The sequence below is a fragment of the Cydia amplana genome, chromosome Z (genome assembly GCF_948474715.1).
Source record: "Cydia amplana chromosome Z, ilCydAmpl1.1, whole genome shotgun sequence".
Taxonomy (NCBI): Eukaryota; Metazoa; Arthropoda; class Insecta; order Lepidoptera; family Tortricidae; genus Cydia; species Cydia amplana.
The window spans coordinates 19,446,070-19,464,919 of NC_086096.1; the positions used below are offsets into that span (position 1 = coordinate 19,446,070).

Consider the following 18,850-nt stretch of genomic DNA (forward strand, 5'->3'; position numbering starts at 1 on the left):
ATACGCGTTTAGAAAGTAATTCTGCATAATTTTCAGACTTAGCCGCGTTTTTATGTATCGAAAGACAGACTTTATGTATGTAGAGCTGGCGGACTGTGAGTACTTTAGCTTCTTGGTAGAGGCTGCTTGTCGGATATCGGAAGGGCTTTTTGAGCATTACCTTTAAGACCGAACGTTGAGCTCTTTCAGCCATTAATATTGACGTCTTGGCGGCACTGCCCCATACTGAGATAGCGTATGTGATTAGAGACTGACATAGGGAGATATATATATTTTTTAAGAGTCTCAAGTCTGCGGAATGTCTTAGTTTCTTAAATATGTACATCGTTTTCCTAATTCTGTTAGAGAGACATTTTATTTGGGCTTTGAAATTTAAGTTTTCGTCTATAAGTAAGCCGAGATATTTGATAGAGTCGGTACGACATATTACTTCACAAGAACACGATAATAAGCTATTGACATTATTGCAATTATGAATTTTGATTAATTGTTTAGATTTAGAGGGGCTGGAAGCGGCAGATTTATGAAAACACAGGAATTTAGTCTTTTTGCTATTTAGGGTTAGAAGGTTATCTCGTAGCCAGCAGGCGACGTTACTCATACCCTTTTCTGCTGCAGCAAAAACACCCTCCCAAGTATCACCTTTAAACAGGATCACTGTGTCATCAGCATAGCAGATTATTTCAGCTTGGGAAAGGGAAATGTTGTGAATGTCATTAATGTAGATTAAGAATAATGTAGGACCAAGCACGCTCCCCTGTGGGACCCCAAATTCCACTTTATCCAGCTCGCTCTTGTGGCAATCCACTTTAACCAGTTGCCTTCTGTCCAATAGATAGCTTTCGAACCAGGCCAGTGACACGCCCCGTATCCCCAATTTCTCAAGCTTTTTAAGGAGTATTGGTCTAGACACAGTGTCAAAGGCCTTGGCCAGGTCCAAGAAGACGCCGATACAGTTTATGTTATTGTCCAAGTTGGCAGAAATTAGATTGGCCAAGAGCGAGATGGCATCCTCAGTGGACCTATGTGCCCTAAAGCCGAATTGTCTCTCAGACAGTACTCCACTCCTTTCTAGGAACCTGATGAGTCTGTTATTGACCAGTTTTTCCAGAATCTTCGAGAGTACACTGAGTAGGGATATAGGTCTATAGTTACAAGGTTCATTCTTAGGGCCGTCCTTATATATGGGGGTGATAGATGCTATTTTCCACTGTTCTGGAAAGTGACCCGTACTTAAACTTAGGTTATAAATATGTACTAATGGTTGCAATAATAAGTGGCCAACAGATTTGATCAGATCGCCGCTGAGACCATCCAGGCCCGGCGCACTATTATTTTTAAGCTGCGAAATAATATTCCTGATTTCATTGACATTTGTAGGGTGCATGAAGAAGGATTCGGAGGGACTTTCTCTTATATTTACCTTGGCGGCTAAAGTCTTCTCACAATCCCCAGTTTGAGCCAAAAATGTATCTGCAAGCTTTTTACCCGCCGACGAAAAGAAGTTATTACACCTATTCAAAGACTGCTTGGGGTCACTAGGATCAATTAAGTCAGCGTGTTGAGTCGGTTTCTTTGGGATGTTGCATATGTTTCTTATCGTACTCCACAGCTTCTTGGGGTTTTTGTTATGGGTCAAGAGAAGGCTTTGTTCGTGTTCGTGCTTTAGTTTCCTTAGAAGGTTGTTAAAGAAATTTTTGTACCGGTTGTAAGTTACTTTTGCAATTTCGTCATTCGGATTTTGCCTTGCCTTTAGGTGTAATCTGTCTCGATGCCGAGCACATCGAAGCAGGCCTGGCGTCATCCATGGTTTTAATGTAAACTTCGTTCTACTTATAGTTACTTCCCGCGTGTTATTTGCAACTGCAGATCTGAAGGTTGACATAAATAAACCAAGAGCCAGATTCATGTCGTTTGCCTCCAAGACCGGGGCCCAGTTGACCAATGAAAGTTCAGCAGCGATGCCACCAAAGTCCATAAGTGATCGGAGCTTATTCTTGACTACTGGCCTGGGTCGGGTTAAGGTGATACCAACGGCAACCATCTTGTGATCTGTTATATCTGATTCGCAAACCATACCTACTACTATAAATTTCGATCGATCGATTCGATATAATACTTAACAAAATAGTTTAAAGAAATTTTTTGGTCTTTCTTATAACTCACTGTTGAACTTGCTATCGGTACAATATAAGAACAGTAATTTCAAAACCTCGCTGTCATTACATGACAGTGTTGTTGTGTGCGAGGCCTCAACTCTCGTGGAAATACCTATAGCAGCCATTCAATGTCACTACCAAGATGAAAATTAAAAAAAAATCTGAGTTTCCTGATGCAACTTATGTTGTTGTTGTACGATACAGACATCATCAAATATATCTAATGCAGTTATTTCGTACAGTTTAATAGCCTAAAAAGTTTTTTATTTCTTACCCAGTTTTGGCGAAGTTCCCCCAATATAGCATAACTGATTCGGATAATGCAACTTCAGCTTTAGTGTAATTCCGAGGGAAGTGAGCCAGCCCGCCCACAAGCGGAGCGCCGAAAATGTAGGGCAGCTCTTCACCGTGGATGCAGCCTTGCCGCTGTGCCGGAAAATCGTCACATTATGAATATCAAAAGGCATTTGTGTGACTTTATGAATGCCTAAAATTGGCTGTCTGACGAGATATAACAACATTATACCTATGTGATTTTATATTAGTAACGTTCACAAGATATAAATAACATTACCCTATAACAACGAAATAAGTATTTATTAGAAAACTATAAATTTGTAAAAAAATAAGTTAAATTTGTACGGTGGGTGAGTCCGATTCGCACTTGTTTTTATTTTAATTTCGGTTTAGTTTGTGTTTTTTTGTTTGTATGAGTTTATTGCAAATCACAAAATCATAGCGACCACTAAATGATTATCAAATGAGTTTAAGTTTGGCACATAAAATACTATTTCATAATGAAATAAAATTTATGCCACTTTTTTTCTCCATACAAAGTTGGACCACAATATTAATCACATAGGTACTGACACACGTTTATATTAATTTCAGGCGAGTAGAAAAAATGTCCGCCGGATATTTGCTTTAGGCGACATCATTATAAGTTCGGAAAGAATCATTATTTAATTACATGTTCATCCACGTTTACAAAGCACCTACCCCATATTGGTTACGAACTCGTTAACCTCGGCATCCTTGCAGACAAACGAGGCCACTTGAGAGTGAACATCGTATAATAAGATTTGCTAACTACATGCTAACCAATTAACGTAGAGCTCCGATTTCTGTCTGGCGTTAATACTAAACGGATATTAGTTACGTGGCGAATGAATAATTCGTTTCCTCGAAATTAAGTTAGCTGATCGTAATGGAAATTGCATTGTTACGAAAATTGCGTTAGTTAAAGGCAATATGTTTTTTTTCAGTTAGTTTAATAAATAATTTATTATTAAGTTTTCAAACATCCAAACCCTTTACCTACTATGGACGTATTCGCAAAAACGAACTCTGTGAACGCTAAACGTCTTACCGCGTAAAATAGGTACCATTGTATTAAAATAAAGTATCTGATTGATAAATGTTTACAAATTACCCATGGAACTATGGAAAAACTAAGAACTCACAAACCAAGTTACTACTCACCTGTGGGTAGTCTCCGTATTTCGTTTGATAGTCAAATACATACAAATATGAATTACGTCTCAATGCAGAATGTGTGTCCGCAGTCAAAACTATCGGAGCCACTACTTGGGCGTCACTCAGCGCCTCTAACGTTTCATCCCTGCAAACAAAATAATAATAGGTTTGAAACACTAATCTTATTTAAATTTTAACTATCCTGAGTTGTAATCATATCTAAAATTAAATTCTAGGCATATTTCACAAATTGATCTGTGTCACTGTGATCAATTTATATTCTAATTACTTAATTCGTTTTAATTAATATTGAATTTACCTTATATTGATAGGATGTTGCACTGGACGCTCCCAATCCGTGTATTCATTAATAATTGTAGCCAGAATTTCCGATAAGTGGTAGCTATATGTATTTCTAACAAAAGACCTCAATATTTTGGATCTCCTGTCAGCCTCTATACCGTATTGGACGTCGTCGCCGCTGAATGCGAAGTAGGCCTCGGCCTTTGTGACCCCCAGCATTAGGTCGTACCTATAGTTGGACGTCATTCAATTTCACTATTTTATTATATTACATATATTCAGGTACTAGGAATAAAAGAAAAAATATATAACTACAGGGATTGTTACTCATTGACATGTGTGTACCTAGATAAAATTAAGTAATTAAGCAATTGCGTTACAAACCATAGGCAGGGTAGGTAATATGTGTGTAATAATGTAACAATATTATCTATTAATATTTAATAAATTATAATATTTACTTGGTTAGTTGAGCAATGGCACTCTTGCGCATCAAGACAGCGTTGATGATGTTAATCGCGTTCTGCGTTTGCTTGCCTACTGGTTGTCTAAGTTGTCCTCCCCAATCATACCCATTTTCTGGGTTAATCAGAAGATCGCCAGTATCTGTATACAAAAAATGTCTTTACACCACACTAGTTCGTAATCTTTTATTTAGCGCTATTTTATCTACAAGAGTGGCAAAGTAATTTGATGCAAAGTTTGAGTTACCTCATGGTGATAAGTGGAATTTACTTTTGTGTGATGATTTTGAATGATAAGCATGACCCTTTACATTTTCGTCATAGTTGCGGAAAGTGCTTATTCCCGCAAAGTAGTACCACCAGTAGTAGTAGTAAGGGAAAGTAGTACCATATAAAAAAAGGTAATTCGCAACTCGTGTCGCGGTGTCGACTTAAAACACTTCCTTCTCTCGTGTTTAAGAGTAGAGTAAAGGGAAAAGTGCAGGTTTCCTAGTATCTTTAAGGAGTGTCACGATAAAAGTAATAATGCAAATACAGAGATGTTATTCATGCCACTCCGTGCGGCATAAAAAGTCGTTGATTTGATACCAACTTTAGTCAAGCTTTCTCCGAGACCACGGGCTTGAAAACACAAAGATAATTTTGTACCTATTTATATAAAATGTTATAGTATATAAAATAAACTTAATTAAAAATCAAACGAAAGGGCATAACTGCGGTTAATATACAACAAATTGCGTAAAAATATTTTCTTTAATTTTAATATCCCGAGAGCAAAATAGGGACTACGATATTATTGCAAAGCGATCACGTGATTCCGTTCCGTTTCATCTTACATCCATTAAAGCTTTAAAAATAGTCTTTACGTCTTATTGATAAACAATGTATCACAAAAGCTCGCATTATTTTTTCTGGAAATCCGAGAATGTTAGCTTTTGTAATAAAAGGGGCTGCGACGAGGAATCAAAAAAACCGTTGTTGAACAACAGCCCGACCTAACGGGAAGCGCACACGCTCCGCGAGAGGACGAGATGAGAAAACTTCTCGGGGACAATTTAATAACGCGCCTCGGACGCGCTCTGCTTGGCAACCGGAAGAATGGTGCCAAAGTGAAAACAACAACCGAGCTATCGGCACAAAATAACTCGGCAGCTATCCTCGGCCGAGCCGAGTTACAGCGTTACTTAGGGATGTCAACACACTTTTGACATGATTTGTTGTTAAACTTTGAATAATTTTCAATGTATTAAAGCCTCTGACTTTTATTTATATTAAATACGTACATCACGTATACTGACCGACTTTATAATCCTTAGCCCTTAACCATTGTTAGGGTTCCGTACCTCAAAAGGAAAAACGGAAACTTTAATTTAAAATATTTTGCCTTTTCCAGACAGTCAATTGGCTCCGAAACCATGGACGTACATAAGGGGGGAGGAGTTTAACGTCTACATGATTATTGTTTAGCTCTCCTGAATTACCTTAGTAAACAATAACGAATTAACGATAGGTTATACTATTATCTTAATTTAAAATGATGACTTACCAATAACGACCCCATCAACACTAGGTCCAAATGCATAAGAAAAGTCCGGTGCTTGCGCTGGTGCTGACATAAGTGACTCGAGCGGACGCTCCCGTAAACATCTTAGAAGTGCCGGAGGAGTGAGTTCTATACAGAAGAAAACAATTGAAATTATTTTCAGCCAGTGTTACTAAATAAACCGATTACCGTCAATTACTTATGAAACGAGCGAAAGCCCACTGTCGTATTTTATTTGCCTTTCATTATGTAGCACATAAACTACGAGTGGGTAGGTTAACGATTTTTTTGAAATTACACGTACGGATGATTAATCCGTAATTAATCGTAAAAAAAAATCTAGCCGGATATTCCATCTATCATACGAGTATAAGGTTCCATCTTACTAGTTAGCTTTGCTTAGATTAGCTTGCTTATAATATTACTTTGCATAGCAGTTTCAAGTTTAACATGGTTTACCTGGCGAGCAGTTTGCGTGTGTTGCTACTATGGCAGCGTATTTGTTCGGGTCAGCCACAAGCGACCATGGACTAAGGCCAGACCCTGACATAAGTACGGCTCGATGAAAAAGTAGACCTGAAACAATGGAAAGAATATGTTTGTTGGTTGTATTGGTTGTCGCAAAACAAGAGTAAATATCAGGTCGTTTTTAGGGTTCCGTACCAAAGAGGTCCGTATATGTCTTTCTTTGTGTAATAGTTAAGGTTTTAAGTAACAAAAAAAGGTCGAACCTTTTTTTGCTTGATTAAAGCATGAAACTTGGCACAGTTGTTCCTTATATCAAAATAAGCCGATTAAGATCGGTAGCCCGAGGGACCCCCCGCTTAAGCCCGAGAGGGGGGGGGATCAAGTAGCGCCCCGCCCGGCTTCATTCTAAAAATTCTAACAGGCCCCGTTTAGCTAATAGGTCATATTTGGTATCAATTTCGGATAAATAAATAACGTAGAATTCATTTCTGGTATAAAAAATTGCAATTTGTTGAAAAAAATTTTAAAAAAACACAAAAAATCTAATTTTTCAAGTGTCATTTTTGTTTTTTATTTATTGTCAAAATTAAACTGCTTGGTTTTTCTGCATACAAAAAATATGACAATAAAGCCTATTTAATGCAGATTTTAAAAACATAACTTTTACTAACCTTTATGAAAAAGAAATTGCATTAAAAAAACATATATCGTCCCGCGCCGGTGAATATCTTGTTACCGACATAGGCATCGATATAAACAACATCCGAAGTACACACTCTGGAGACCGACTAAATGTGTTGTTTATTATTGTAGATCATATATTAAAGATAGAAAGGCGTACATAATATTTGATTAGAAAAAAAATGTGTCGTTCAGTGAAAAAAGGGACCTTGGAAAAATTTATCATAGAGCCTCTCTTTTGTATAGAAGCATAGTTAATTCCGACTACTCCATGGACTCCATGGTCCCTGTTCTCAATGAATAAGAAGTAAACTGTAAGTATTATTTAATCTACTTACTTATTACATTATAGAATAATTTGCCAGTAACTGGCCGCTTTAATAACTAGCCGCTCTAAACTAAAAATGAATTCTATTCACCTATAAACAGAATTCATTTTAGTATAAGGTTCCAAAAACTGGCCAGCTTTCAATAACTGGCCACTGGCTAGCCTAAAATGAATTTTTGGTTTTGGGTGGCCAGTTACTAAAAGTGGCCAGTTACTGGCGAATTACCCTACCACACTTTAATTTTGCGTCTTGTGTCGTAATACAGTTCCTTCCCCAGACACATAAATGCGTACATTTCATCATTCATGTAGTTGCATCGCGTTTTTTATTCCGGTTTGCATTTACTTCTGGTCAGTTCCAACCATATTCTGACCAAAGCAGGTGTCAGACCAGTGTCGAACCCGTCGTCTGCTTCTTGCTTCCATTCTCAAGAAGTCTGACGGACTGAGCAAGTTTGACGACGAACTAACGTCTGAACTGAACCTAAACATCAACCCCTCGGTACACTGCGCGTAATAGGGCATTTATATGGCTCCCTTTTGTTAGAAGTAGGTATACATTATGGAATTTAATAATAAAATAACTTAGCAGTGACTTAATCTCATAGAACAGGTATAACATTATACAACTCTTCATTTCAATATCCCGGTGTAACTTGCCTTCTTCAATATTGCACTTATTACCGATCATATAATAACATTTTAGTATTTTAGGGGAATGCTTTTAGCCACTGCTATTGCTCCATCTTGTAAGGGCTTGAATCCTTGTAGTGGTTTGGTTGAACTCTGAACAGATTCCATGCTTCGAATTCACTTTTTCTCCCCTTTCCACTGAATGCTCGAAACAGGGCTAAGACTTCCGCTCTTTTAGGGTAAATAAAAGATAGTTTACTTAGCTTATAGAATAGATAATTTTATTAGCTTAAAATATAATTCCCTGACCTGGATGCAATGGTGTGTCATATGATATAATTGTGTTTTCCACTGTGTCAACGTGAGCCCACAATTCCTGTAGTTGGGGAAATATTCGTACGCATGAATCTAGTCTAGCTGCTATGACTACGTTCGTGTCTACTGTGCGTATGACTGTTTTACAGCATCTGCAACTAGGGCCATCATATTAAATGAATCGGACTTTTCATGGTTCTTGGACTATTCGGAATCTCACGAGGAACATTACTTGTGACATGTTTCTCTACACAATTTCGCGATGGCATAAATAAGGACTTTTAACTCTTCGAAGTTTTGTCAACACAGTGTCTCAAAATGATTTACCTAGTGGTAAAGAAATGAGTTTCACTAAAAGATCAGTGGTTATAAGTGAAGCTTACCGTCATGGTAAATTAAACTCTAATTTATTTCTATCGGGCCCTGAAAAACCAGGAGTCGTACTCGTATTCCAAGCATTCTCTCGATCGACCTTGTAATACTGTAAGCTCAATAAGACTTGTGATGTGGGTACTACGTGATATATATCATATATATTTGATACATACACTCAAAACATCCATAGGTAATTCAGGAACAAGTATTCACGATAAACAGACAAATAAATGCCTTCTAGAATTTGAACCCGGGTTCCCCATTTAATATAAGGTGTATAAAAGTGAGATCTAAGCATGGACCCTTTTTAGCCTGGCCGATACAAGGATTCAAGCTCCTACAGGATGGAGCAATAGCAGTAAATAAATAGCATTCGCCAAAACTTTATTATACCTTTATATGATGATATAGGTGAAATAACCTTGTAAAGCAAAGTAAAGTGATACTTACAGATAAAGCCGTTGCAAAATAATTAAAAAATGCCCGAAATAATTCTTTACATGAATCGACTACTGAAATAGAAGCAGCCTTATCAGGATAGGATTATATGTTTGGGGTCAGACTTTAGTTCCTCTTTAAACTTGCTCAGTCCGTCTTCTTGGGAATGAAAGCAAGGAGCAGACGACTGTTTCCAAACTGTTCTGACAACCCTGCTGTGGCCAGAATATGGTTGAAGTTGAAACTGACATATATACGTGAATGACGAAATTTACCCATTCATGTGTCGGGGGAAGGAACTGTATTAATACACAAGACGCAAAATTTAAGTGTGGTATAATGTAATAAGCAAGTATATTAAAGAATACTTACAGTTTACTTCTTATTAATTGAGAACAGGGACCATGGAGTCCATGGAGTGGTTAGCATTAACTAAATACGAGTATGCTTCTATACAAACACGAGGCTGGCTGTGATAATTTTTTTTTGGTCCCTTTTTCACTGAACGACACATTTAAAAAAATTGTACGTTTTCTATCTTTATAATAGAATCTACAACAATAAACAATACATTTAATCGGTCTCCAGAGTGTGCACTTCGGATGTTGTCTATATCAATGCCGATGTCGGTAAAAAGATATTCACCGGCGCGAGACGATATAAGTTTTTTTTATGCAATTTCCTTTTAATAAAGGTTAGTAAAAGTTATGTTTTTAAAATCTGCATTAAATAGGCTTTATTGTCATATTTTTTGTATGTAGAAAAACTAAGCAGTTTAATTTTGACAATAAATAAAAAACAAAAATTACACTTGAAAAATTAGATTTTTTGTGTTTTTTTTATTTTTTTTTTCAACAAATTGCAATTTTTTATACCAGAAATGAATTCTACGTTATTTATTTATCCGAAATTGATACCAAATATGACTTATTAGCTAAACGGGGCCTGTTAGAATTTTTAGAATGAAGCCGGGCGGGGCGCTACTTGATCCCCCCCCCTCTCGGGCTTAAGCGGGGGGTCCCTCGGGCTACCGATCTTAATCGGCTTATTTTGATATAAGGAACAACTGTGCCAAGTTTCATGCTTTAATCAAGCAAAAAAAGGTCATTTCACTTAACACCCTCACTATAATAATTGCTAAATATCTTGGGAACTACTACCTAACTTGAAATTTGGAATAGTATATAGGAGGCGAATGAAAATTATTTTATTAAAAAATAAATATATAAATAATATATTATAAAACTTTTATTATATCAGAAAAGTTTTATAATATAATACAAATATCATATACATCTATTTTTATTATATTATAAAAATTTTCTACAAAGTCAGTTTATGATTGATACGAGGGGCGTTCAAAATATTCTCGGTATTGATATCTTACAACCTCTTCTAAAATTTCTTTCGTTACTGGCCGCTAAGGTTTATTCATTGACATTAAAAAAAAGTATAATTCGAAGCGAGATGTTCTTTTGTTTTTCTGCAATTGCTGAACAAACATGAACATCATGTGGGAATTGACAATGTTAACTAAATTAGAACATCGATGCGTGATAAAATTCTTGACAAAACAGGGTAAAAATCAAAAAACCATAAAAGAGGAAATGGATTGTGTTTACCGTGAGTCTGCTCCTTCTTTATCTACCATTCAAAAGTGGTCAAGCGAGTTTAAACGTGGAAGGGAGAGTGTTGAAGACGACCCTAGACCTGGCCGGCCTGTAGTAGCTACTTCACAAGAAAATATTGATAAAGTGGAAAAACTTATATTGGAAGATGGTCGAGTGAAGGTAAAATCTATAGCACAAGTAACCAATCTCTCTATTGGTACCGTACACGATATTATCCATGACCATCTTAATATGTCAAAAGTAAGTGCAAGATGGGTTCCGCGAATGCTGACTCGGCTTCAAAAAGACATGCGTGTAGCTTGTTGTTCCGATTTTATTGACCTGTGCGGTGAAAATCCTGATGTGGTGCTGCAAAGAATAGTTACTGGAGATGAAACCTGGGTTCATCATTATGACCCAGAGAGTAAACAAGAGTCCATGCAGTGGCACATTAAGGGTTCAGCTCATCCCAAGAAGTTCAAGGTCATCCCTTCAGCTGGCAAGGTCATGGCCACGATATTTTGGGATTGTGAAGGAGTATTACTGATCGATTATAAAGAAAAAGGTGTAAATATCACAGGACAGTACTACGCTAACATTCTACGTCAATTAAAGGATGCAATCAAAGAAAAGAGGCGAGGAAAGTTAACCAAAGGTGTTATGCTTCTGCATGACAACGCCCCCGTCCATACTGCTCATATTGCCAAGGCAGCTATTGTTGAATGTGGGTTTGAAACTGTTACTCACCCACCGTATAGTCCGGACTTAGCCCCCAGCGACTTCTTTTTGTTCCCCAATCTTAAAAAGGATCTGCGTGGAAATAAATTTTCCGATGATGAAGCATTGAAGGCGGCAGTGGAGGAGCATTTTTACACCAAAGATAAAAAGTATTTTTATGCAGGATTAAAAAAAATAATTGATCGATCTTTTAAGTGTATGAACATAGGGGGGGAGTATATTGAAAAATAAAAATATCAAACTTTTCGTACTTGTTTGTTTTCATTCTCATACCGAGAATATTTTGAACACCCCTCGTATGATATGAAAAAAAAGCATGATGACATGATGTTCAACAAATAAGTCCAACAATTTCGCCTTAGCAAGTGATTAAAGAGGTTTAGGTTATTTTAAAATACGAAAAAAATGCTACACTCGTTTTCTGCTTGCCCAAAACCTGCAGTACACAACATTTTAGTCATAAATCATTTCATTAGGGCGAAGTTACCCATTGGATGTCCCAATTCCGCACACATAGTAATACTGTTTACCTGTCCAGTGCGTTTATTTTAACTCGATAATCGAAATTTAATCTCTATATCTGAAAAAATACACCGCATTGTTATATCACTAAGTAAAATGACCTAAATATGTAGGTATATTTGTCATCTGCATCATGTGTGACTGTTGAATTCAGCGGCACTTTCAATATTTTTTTCTTTCTTCACTGTAATCTCGTAAACCTATGCATTAGCGATGGGCGAGTCGAGTTATCTGATTCGAATAATTCGAATCAGCCTACAGATGAGTTAATTCGAATCAAGACTATGGGCAATTCGAATCAACTCGACCACTAGCTAACTCGGCGAACAACTCGCCGAGCCGAGTCAACGCTATCACACTGCTACTAAGGCCATTCAAAAATAAACCTTAATACTGTAGCCCGAAGGCTCTTTTTACAACAACTGCCGCTCGATTCGCCGTCTCAACTCGAGTTGGTACTATGACCATTCAAAAATAAACCTTAATTCCGTGACCCGAAGGTTCATTTTACAACAACTGCCGCTTGATTCGCCATTTCAAGTATCCCAACTCGAGTTCACTGCTAGTATGGCCATTCAAAAATAAACCTTAATTCCGTGCCCTGAAGGTTCTTTTTACAACAACTGCCGCGTAACTCGTCGTCTCAACTCGCTCCGCGCCTGTGCCTGTGACCTTTTCGCGAACCTAGAACCTAGCTACTGCCATTAGTTTGTTCTTAAACAAGTAACCTAATAGACAGAGGGCAATTTTATAAAATAAGTAATTAAGACGCCAACCAAAAAGAAAGTCTTTGAAATCTAGGATTTTTTTGGACCTTCCACATAATATAAGAAGTCTATACGCGGTTCACCCTACATCGTTAAGCAAATCTCCTCGCATTTATTTTGACGTGGCCAAACCAACTTTCCTAGCGTTTTTCGCATCTGCAACCGAGCAAAAACAAAAGTTTTTAGGTTAATGTTTCTACATCATTACAACTTTGTGTGTCAACGACGAGGATGTTTAAATATTGCAGACATAAAATATTGCTTTATATACTGCTTAATTAGTGTTATATTTTAGGATCATTTACTGCTCCTTTTAGTTAAGTAGCATCAATGTAATGTCCGCCACTACCACTTCAACTATCTGTTGTGTTTTCATACATATGTATAAATAAAGTTGTTAGGTAAGTTAAAAGACTGAATACTAACCTAAAAAACAATTGCTTGTTTTTACATTTAATTATACCTATATACAATGTTTGAGACAGCTATGTTGAAGCCGTAAAGAGGAAATACCAGCTGAGACCATTCTCAGATTTGAGAATTTTAGGTAAATATCTTCGTCGCGCTGAAGGGGCGGTTGTTAAAATTAGTGCGATAAGGACCACTTGGCGAAAAATCCTGCGTATAAATCTCTAAAATACGAGGGGTGTTCCAAATATTCTCGGTATGAGAATGAAAACAAACAAGTATGAAAAGTTTGATATTTTTATTTTTCAATATACTCCCCCCCTATGTTCATACACTTAAAAGATCGATCAATTATTTTTTTTAATCCCTCGTAAAAATATTTTTTATCTTTCGTGTAAAAATGCTCCTCCACTGCCGCCTTCAATGCTTCATCGTCAGAAAATTTATTTCCACGCAGATACTTTTTAAGATTGGGGAGCAAAAAGAAGTCGCTGGGGGCTAAGTCCGGACTATACGGTGGGTGAGTAACAGTTTTAAACCCACATTCAACAATAGCTGCCTTGGCAATATGAGCAGTATGGACGGGGGCGTTGTCATGCAGAAGCAGAATACCTTTGGTTAACTTTCCTCGCCTCTTTTCTTTAATTACATCCTTTAATTGACGTAGAATGTTAGCGTAGTACTGTCCTGTGATATTTACACCTTTTTCTTTATAATCGATTAGTAATACTCCTTCACAATCCCAAAATATCGTGGCCATGACCTTGCCAGCTGAAGGGATGACCTTGAACTTCTTGGGATGAGCTGAACCCTTAATGTGCCACTGCATGGACTCTTGTTTACTCTCTGGGTCATAATGATGAACCCAGGTTTCATCTCCAGTAACTATTCTTTGCAGCACCTCATCAGGATTTTCACCGCACAGGTCAATAAAATCGGAACAACAAGCTACACGCATGTCTTTTTGAAGCCGAGTCAGCATTCGCGGAACCCATCTTGCACTTACTTTTGACATATTAAGATGGTCATGTATAATATCATGTACGGTACCAATAGAGAGATTGGTTACTTGTGCTATAGATTTTACCTTCACTCGACCATCTTCCAATATAAGTTTTTCCACTTTATCAATATTTTCTTGTGAAGTAGCTACTACAGGCCGGCCAGGTCTAGGGTCATCTTCAATACTCTCCCTTCCGCGTTTAAACTCGCTTGACCACTTTTGAATGGTAGATAAAGAAGGAGCAGACTCACGGTAAACACAATCCATTTCCTCTTTTATGGTTTTTTGATTTTTACCCTGTTTTGTCAAGAATTTTATCACGCATCGATGTTCTAATTTAGTTAACATTGTCAATTCGCACATGATGTTCATGTTTGTTCAGCAATTGCAGAAAAACAAAAGACCATCTCGGTTCGAATTATACTTTTTTTTAATGTCAATGAATAAACCTTAGCGGCCAGTAACGAAAGAAATTTTAGAAGAGGTCGTAAGATATCAATACCGAAAATATTTTGAACGCCCCTCGTATGTAGTGGTGTTGTTCTCGACATTTTCCTCGTCCAAAACTTAACCAATAGTAGGTACCTAACGAAATTTTGGGTATGGAATGAGAAAGAAATTATCTGTGTCTGACAGTTTTGGTTTCGGCGTTTATTGTTGCCGATTTTGTATGCTAGGCGTCTGTTTACGGATCATTTATTTGGCCGTTAATAGCGCTTTTCAAGTAACCTTGTAGTAGTAGGCGTGGCAACATGTTTATAAATACGTACATAGGTACACTCTTTTATATAAGTAGTACAGAAGATAAATAACCGAATTGCAACACCAAGTGATCTCATAAGAGCTCCGCGAACAGTTTTGTGCGGAGCTCTACAAATAGGTAATCAAACAGCCAGCCTATTATGGATAGCTTTATCCATCTTTATCCACGTGATAAAATAACTGTCACTGTTTAACACCGTGGGAAAGAAAGTGACGGACACCGTTTTATCACGCTGTCACGTAGACAAGAACGACCATCATATCCGTACTGAACACAAATTAAATAAAATGTTGAAAATGTATACATTAAGATAACTATTGTTTTTTTTGTCATGTTTTTGATCAATAAAAATTACTATGTAGGTAGGTTAAAACCGTTTTTAAAAATAATATTAATTAAGGTGAATTTTATTAAGTATATTGTTTATTACAAGTGGTGTTAATATTTCATAAATGTGATAAGTAAATAAAGAATCGTCAAAATTTCCACGATTGGCAGAGAAAACGCGTAACTAACATACAAAAACATTGAATGGATTGCCGAATTGATAACCTCTCTTTCTTTGTTTTTTTTATTTAAGTCTAAAATTGGTTTTATTGACTCGCTATTATAGGGCCCATAATCGTGTAACATTGGTATACCTACTTAGATAGTTTCAGTGACAGATGATAGGCCTTTGCATGCAGAGCATATCTTCACGCTCCACTAAGCTTTGTTCCAAGCCCTTCATCAAGTATGCGGCTGGCTTCCACGTCATGCGTTTGGTACCCGAAATGACTTCGTCTACATCACGATAGGAGACGGCCGTAAACGAGTTTGCATATTCATACCAACGAGATTTCCAAACGTGATAAATTGGTTGGGAGGGTTAAGTAAGCATTGGACGTGATTTTTTTTGTACGAACAATATATAATCAAGTTCGGTATGTATAACTAAATTAAAGTTGCTCAATAGAGCAACAATGTTAATATTATTCGATTTTATTATACACACTAATTACGGTAGATATACTATGATGAAATGTTTTAACAGGTATTAGATAGTAAGTTAAATTTTGCTGTGTCCTAACGGGGTGTCATGAATTGACTAATTTAACTGTAACATCTTATTATGTAATAGGCTAGATGACAAATTTTCATTTACGAGTATGGTATCAATCAATCAGGTTTGTTTTTAGGAGCAAATGTCTCTATGGGACCCATTGCATTAAAGCAAAACAAAAGTCAGAAATGATAATCAAAGTCCGACAGTCGTACTTCACTCGCGAAACGCCCCTAACAAATCGCTATGTGAACGTGACGTGACACTGAGAGCGCATCTTGAAGTATGAACAAAACAAGATTTTTTTTGTCTGTGAAATATTACGTTTATGTATATAGTTGCCATACAATCTTTTTTTGGATAAAATGTGAGGAAACGAATGGTATCTTTTCTTATTTCATTTTTGAAAGTAAAAAAAAAAACTTTAATTTTGAAACATTCAGGTGCTGTATTTTTGTATTATTTCCATATATTATATTTTTTACGCTTTTCTGTTTGGCCCTATGGCCTATGGTTGACTGGTAGAGAATGCCTATAGCGGCATTAAGTCCGCCTGTAGTACTCTTTTTTATGTGCAAGAAAGTTTAAATAAATAAATAAAATACTAATATAGGTACCCAGCGTTCATTATTAAATATGATGGTATTTACTGTTTATTTTAATACTGTTATTTTAATTGTAGTTAGTTTTAGTTTAATATTCTTGTCTATGTCTTTTAGTAATTTATATTAATAAATAATATTATATTATTTAAACTGGCTGTTTTACATTACTTACATTACCATTCGCACTGGCAACCCCGGCCAGATAAAAGAGAAAGCTCGCTGAATTTTAATTATTAATAAGTGTTTAAACCTTACGAATATTGAGTTAACACAAGTGATGTGGGTCGCCCCGCGGCCGAAGACACATCGAATTGACTGCGCTGCACTACATTTCAACGTTTTACACCACGGTAAGGATCACAGAAAACCGTTTATTATTCAAAAACTCAATATTTCGCAAAAGATAACGGGATAACAGTGACGTGCACAGCTGATTGAGCAAACTGTCGTTGACACTTGACAGTGACACACGAATTCAATTGACATATGTCCACGCCTGCCAACATCATCCATCGCGGGCGGTCAACGGAAGGGTGCGTTCAGAAACCAAATAAATTTATCATAACAACCAACATACTATAGAGGGCAGCACAAGTGCACATTATTGTTCGACTCAATTTTAATTTTTAATATAATTTATTCAATTGGCATTTTATACAATCAATAGTTTTATAATTTTGACACAAATACATTCAAAATATGAATAAGAAAATGGAAAGCCTAAGAAGGACAGCCTTGAGGCAGCGAAAAATTGTAGATTCATCACAAACTCCTAATAGCGATGAAGAGAGTTCACATGATCACCGAGCATGCCTAAGAAAAATCACTGAAGGCGACAAGACTATTCAAAAATTGAAACAAGAACTAAAGCAGCTCTCGGACGTTGCTAATGAAAACAAGATATTAAAACAACTGCTAGCAGACAAAGAACGGCAGTATGACATGCTTGAAGATAGACTTATTACTAAGGATATACCTAATAGCACACCACCGGACGTAGGATCACTAAGCACAGATGACATAGAAATTTTAACCCCACTAAAATTCAAAATTGAAAAAAAAGAAAAAGAAAACCTCTCTTTGGCTATGAGAATCACTGAGTTAGAAAATGAGAACAGAACCTTATGCGATTTGATTAAAACAAATGACCCGCCTTCGTATACCGCTCAAGAACAAATGACTATCAACATAGATAAAATAAAAGACTTGGAACAAAAAACCTGCGGTTTTAGGCGAAAGATTAAATCCCTGTCCTCTAGATTACGCGCTCTTATAAAAAAGCACTCAATCCTCAAAAGAGAATATGAAGAACTAAAAACTAAAGAGATGTCTCTCACCACAATTCAGAAAACAATAAAATGTCTTTCGAAAAGCACGGATAAACTAAAACACACTATAGAACAGACCTCTCACACGAACACTAGTCCCGAAACTAATATGGTACGACAACACTCCTCTCCGACGACACAAAATAGTACTCAAAAACATACAGAGCCTAGGCGTAATAAACAACAAGAAACAAAACAAGAAAGAAACAAAAAGAAGAAGACTAACGATGACCATTTTGTCGAATATTTTAAACAGTATAAAAACACCCTTAAAACAGTCATAACCTACGCCAAAAAAATGCATTTGCATAGGACCATTTCTACTTCTAAAAACAAGGTCAAAACTATTTGGGAGTTAGTTAAAGAGAGTACGGGTAAGGGTACTAAAACCCTGCCTAAACTAGTGATACAACTTGAAAATGGCCAAACAAATGATGTAAACACCATTGCAAATGCCTTTAATCGACATTTCTTAAGCGTAGGGAAGGCATCCGATGACACTTTATGCAACAAACACATGAGAAATATGCATAACCTAAAGATTGAAAACTGTAACTCCATCTTCTTAAGTCCCGTAACTGAATTAGAAATAGTCAAAACAGCAAAGAACCTCAAAAACAGCAACTCAATTGGACCAGATAACCTCAATACAAAATTTGTAAAAAATAACATAAGCTTTTTATGTACACCGTTATGTATAATTTTTAATGAATGTTTAGAAAAGGGTATTTTCCCTAATATACTGAAAAAAGCCAAAGTCGTTACGATATTTAAAAAAGGAAGTCGTGCTGAACTGAACAATTACAGACCTATATCTCTTCTGTCAGTAGTCTCCAAAATATTTGAGAAATGCCTAGCTGTAAGATTGGAAAAGCATTTTG

At 36.6% G+C, this 18,850-nt stretch overlaps 1 protein-coding gene across 2 annotated transcripts in view; it reads right to left on the reverse strand.

Moving 5' to 3' along the window:
• Positions 1–18,850, reverse strand: part of LOC134660799 (neuroligin-4, Y-linked-like) — a 113,815-nt gene that overhangs the window by 20,536 nt on the left and 74,429 nt on the right. For both annotated transcript variants that reach the window (XM_063516595.1, XM_063516596.1), the window contains 6 exons: positions 6,405–6,521; positions 5,949–6,074; positions 4,400–4,544; positions 3,955–4,167; positions 3,642–3,780; positions 2,434–2,585 (listed from right to left, as the gene is read on the reverse strand). In XM_063516595.1, the coding sequence (XP_063372665.1) occupies positions 2,434–2,585; positions 3,642–3,780; positions 3,955–4,167; positions 4,400–4,544; positions 5,949–6,074; positions 6,405–6,521 (892 nt within the window). The remainder of the gene's footprint in view (positions 1–2,433; positions 2,586–3,641; positions 3,781–3,954; positions 4,168–4,399; positions 4,545–5,948; positions 6,075–6,404; positions 6,522–18,850) is intronic.